At 46.2% G+C, this 4,120-nt stretch overlaps 1 protein-coding gene across 2 annotated transcripts; it reads left to right on the top strand.

Annotated features, from left to right (window-relative positions):
• Positions 1 to 220: 220 nt before the first annotated feature.
• On the top strand, positions 221 to 1,926 carry LOC123172440 (uncharacterized). 2 transcript variants are annotated; one of them, XR_006485598.1, is made up of 4 exons: positions 221 to 440; positions 553 to 853; positions 1,245 to 1,500; positions 1,612 to 1,926. XR_006485598.1 is itself a non-coding variant. In XM_044589408.1 (3 exons), exons 1-3 carry the CDS (start codon positions 339 to 341, stop codon positions 1,295 to 1,297), a joined length of 456 nt encoding a protein of 151 aa, XP_044445343.1. In that variant the 5' UTR covers positions 221 to 338; the 3' UTR covers positions 1,298 to 1,582. The 2 variants fall into 2 exon arrangements, 1 of the variants encoding a protein (XP_044445343.1); XM_044589408.1 differs by lacking the exon at positions 1,612 to 1,926 and having other exon boundaries at positions 1,245 to 1,582.
• The last annotated feature ends 2,194 nt before the right edge of the window (positions 1,927 to 4,120 follow it).

Raw genomic sequence — 4,120 nt, 5'->3', positions numbered from 1 at the left:
TACCAAAAGATCTGACTAAAACCTTTAAATCGGACATGGAATAACTGTGCGCGGGCTCATATGCGCGCGATATCACATGCGTTCGTGAAGGCGTGGGGATGTGCGCTATTTTTTTAGGGAATGTGCGCTATTTCTTTATAAGTTGCGGTTTGGGCCACCGGAAAATGCATGGGTACGAGAATACGGTATGCGTCAGAGCTGTGCTGTGGGCCAGTCTATGGACGGACGTCCACCGGCGACGGACTGAGCCGTGGGCCAGAATCGCGTATCCATCTGATCCGTGGCTCAGAAAATTCACTTTCCGTCGAAGGACGGCAGACGCGCATTGACTGCAAGCCATGCGGCCCCTGACTCTTCTGCCCCAGAGCCGCAGGCATTTTCGTGAGGAAAAGAAGAGGCGACTGCCGCGCCATGGAGTTCCTCATGCAGCCGATCCGCAGGTGTGCCGCTTTGATGCAATTTTTTCTAGCATAGCGCCCGATTTGAAGTGTGTAGGTCAAACTGCTTAGTCCTCTCTGCTTTCAATGCCATGGATCCACTATGATTGAGGAGGTCGGGGAGAATCTGGTGCCGGAAGGTTCGTCGGCGGATCATACAAGGCGAACTGTGGTGGGGGTGACGATGCAGGAGGGCACGGTCTTGAGCGGCGACGAGCGGGTCTGTGGGGCGTCCGGAGCGGCGGCAATGAGCGGCCAAGGGCGAATCTGCAGCACTACGCAGGCGATGGCCATGAGCCGCGAATGTCTAATCTGCAGCGCGGCGCAGGCGGCAGTGGTGAGAAGGGACAGCTCGCCTCACACGTCTGAGCTGTCGACGGGGAAGATAACTCCCGAGGCTCTGCTTCGAATAAGAGGTGAGGGGAATGGAATGTAAATTTGAACACTGTTATTAATAAATACAGACTCTGTATCGATTTGAATTCTTGCTTGATTTTTTGCCGGTAGAAAATGATTATTACGAATTGGTGTTATTGCTGGTTGGTTTGTACTGTTACTTCAATCTATGAGCCCTGTAGCAATCCATCGTGTGCTGTGGATTACCGTGAAAGTATGGCTGGTTATTGCTAGCTGCTCCTCTGAAGAATTTTAAGTATTGAATTTTCAGGCTGTGTATGGACATGCTTTGTTGCTTATGTTATTCCTGCTAGTAATCCATTGTTTAATGTATCAGTTACCGTAGTTTCAATTGCAAATTTGTGGTCAGTGAATTATAATGGTTGACACAACCATCTGATCCATTTTCAGGTTGCGGATTGGTGCCGCTGGCCCAACCAGGGCACCTTGGCCAACCTGTGTAGGCGCGTTTGAGAAGGCGGTGATGGTGTTCGTGGAAAAGCCGACCGAAAATGTTATCACTCCGGTGCTGGGTACTACCTTCGACTCACTGGGAGAAGCATACGATTTCTACAACTTATGTTCCTCGAAGAAGGGGTTTGGGATTAGATATAGAAAAGCCATGTGGAGAGAACGAAGTGCGTGCAGGAAATTGTGCGGATGCTTGGTAAGAAAAGCCATGTTCAATACTAATTTTTATGTTTGTAGGAGTTAATATAGATGAATGCTATGTGAAGCGACGATTTCTGAAGAGATTGTTTATGTTTACATGGGAAAGCTGGTGTTAAGAACACAAGGTCCTGTCGGTGTGAATGCCCAGCGCTGATAAGGGTGTTATGGACGAAGTACAATGGGTGGTATATCGCAGAGCATCGGGAGACTCATAACTGAACCATTCTCTTTCACATAATTTCAGCGAGACGATCCACTGGCTGTCTCACAAGCACACTGATGCGTACAGTACGAACCTAATAAAACAGTGTTGCAGAATAATGTCAAACTTGCAAAGGTGTATAACATAATAGGCAGTTTTATTAGATCGATGGAAAATGTGCCATTCATGAAGAGATCTTTGCGTAATCTGTGTGGCAAGATTTAGGGGCGAGTGTGAGCCTGGATACTCATTCAGGGGCGGTTCAGGTCAGTGCATGAAATAAATATGGGGACTGTTGACATCCTACAAATTGTAGGCAAATCATGTCGATGCTGACAATGTTGTGTCACTAACATGGGCAGAGGTTGGAGGGAGCTCAAGCCAAGGAGGGCGAGGTGTTCTTCGGCATGTTGAAGGTGCACATGTTTTAAAAAAATGAATAATTCATCAATGCCGGGTGTGGTGGGGATGGGAGTGTTTTCTCCTATGCCGGTGTAGTAGTTTCATTAAGTTTCCATGGCATAGCTTTGCATCAGCCATTTTCTTTTAATATATCAAGAAGAAGCTAGTGTTAATAAGAACGTCGTACATACATACAAATTTTTCCCGCTTGAGGTTATGATGCTGAAGAGTGTACATTTCCCATAGTGATACAGATTTAACCTTATCGCCAAAGCAATCTCGAAGCCTGCTAGATGCAAGACCTGTGGCATTGAGGGCCACTGGCATAATAATTGTAATAAAGCAATGGAACTTAGGCTTGCAAGCGGAATATAGTTGTCGTTGCATTGAGAGCAACGGTTCAGCTAGGATCTGAACAACTCTTTTGTGTTATGTGTGCTGCTGTAGGCATAGACTAGAATTGTCGTTCCATTTAGTGTTTGGTTGATCTTGTTTATGATTTGGTTTCAGGTTATGCCATGCTTTGGTTTACTGATGAATGTTGGTAATACCTGAGTAATGTGAACTTCTTCTTTTTTTGGCACAGAGTAATGTGAACTTTGGAATTGTGTTGGCCTTAACGCTCCTGCTTTAGATTCACCTGCCGCCTTGCTTCAGTCATTTCTGATTTTGGTTGATCCCTGCATAAGCTACTCGAATCTGCGGTGGCACGTGATGATCTCTATTTTATTGGCCCAGGTGTTGCACTGCTTCAGTTGTTTCTGAATTTTAGTGGATGCCTGAATAATGAAAGTCGTCAAACTATGGCCTGCATCATGGTAGGTGCCTTATTTTTTTAGATATAACATGACTTATCATTTGGCATGCGGCTCCTCTAGAATGGTTATGATGCAAATAGTGCATAGGTTGTCAGATATGTCAATTTATTATCTGATGGTGGATGCCAAGTGTCCATCTGGATGCACTTCGAATGTTTCAATTTTGAACAGCAAGGGCGGGACACAGCTGCCACTAAGATCATAAAAGGAGGGCACGAGGTACCTGCCTGATAGCTTGTGGTTGATCTTGGAGTAGGAGTTGAAAACACAAACCTGGGATAGTTCCTTTGGCGTACAAAGAGATGAAAGCGTCAGGAAGCGATGGATATGATTCTATGTTGACAGGCCTGACGCTGTATGGAGGGCCGGCGACCAGCAATGAGGTGCGTACTCGAAGTTTTCTGAATTTCTCCTGTCCTTCCATTGTAAAATCCAAGCAGCATGGCTTCAGATTCCTGCTGGAGAGTGTTCGGAGGCAAGTGTCAACCAGGCCAAGTTGAAGAAGATAATGGGACAGGAGAATGAATCTTCGGGAGGAAGGATGGATCGCTTGGCCGCATTCTTATTTTTTTATTTAGGGGCGACTGTGGTGCACAATTAATGGGGCGGTTTGGACGGCCAGCAACCACCGTTTGGAAGGTAACGTCTGAGCCGTGGCCCAAGATGCAGCTGGTCGGCTGAGCCGCCTCGTGGGGGTAACGGCGGTCGCATTAAATGCGTCAGTTGCATGGGCCAGGGTCAGGAAAAAAGCCGCACATACATCTTGGAATACAGAGTAATACACGTGAGGTGATCCGAATCTAAACACTAGCTGAAGGCTGAGATATCGAGCTCATCTGAGCTCGAGCTCAGAATAGTACTTTTGCTTTAAATCCTCCTTCTCAAAGATAAAGCAACGTGGGAAACAATTCCCAAGCCCAACCGAGCTGCATCTTTTTTTGTCTAACTTCTCTCTACTTGCTGTTTGCTTTCGTTCCAAGGACACTACCAAAACGTGGCAACCAACAGCCAAATCAACACAATGAATTTCTTCTTTCTTCTTTCAATTATTTTTTCACACTCCAAGAAGAATCAAGCTCCAGCGAATGAATGATTATGGCGGCATATGACAATGGCGGATGGATGATGGTGATGGCGATGTCAATGAAGTGGATGATGGTGTATATGGATGCGGATGCGGCGTGAACAAAAAC

The sequence above is a fragment of the Triticum aestivum genome, unplaced genomic scaffold, assembly GCF_018294505.1.
Source record: "Triticum aestivum cultivar Chinese Spring unplaced genomic scaffold, IWGSC CS RefSeq v2.1 scaffold114269, whole genome shotgun sequence".
Lineage (NCBI taxonomy): Eukaryota > Viridiplantae > Streptophyta > Magnoliopsida > Poales > Poaceae > Triticum > Triticum aestivum.
The sequence above is the reverse complement of the archived record's forward strand: the minus strand, read 5'-3'. Positions and strand labels throughout refer to the sequence as shown.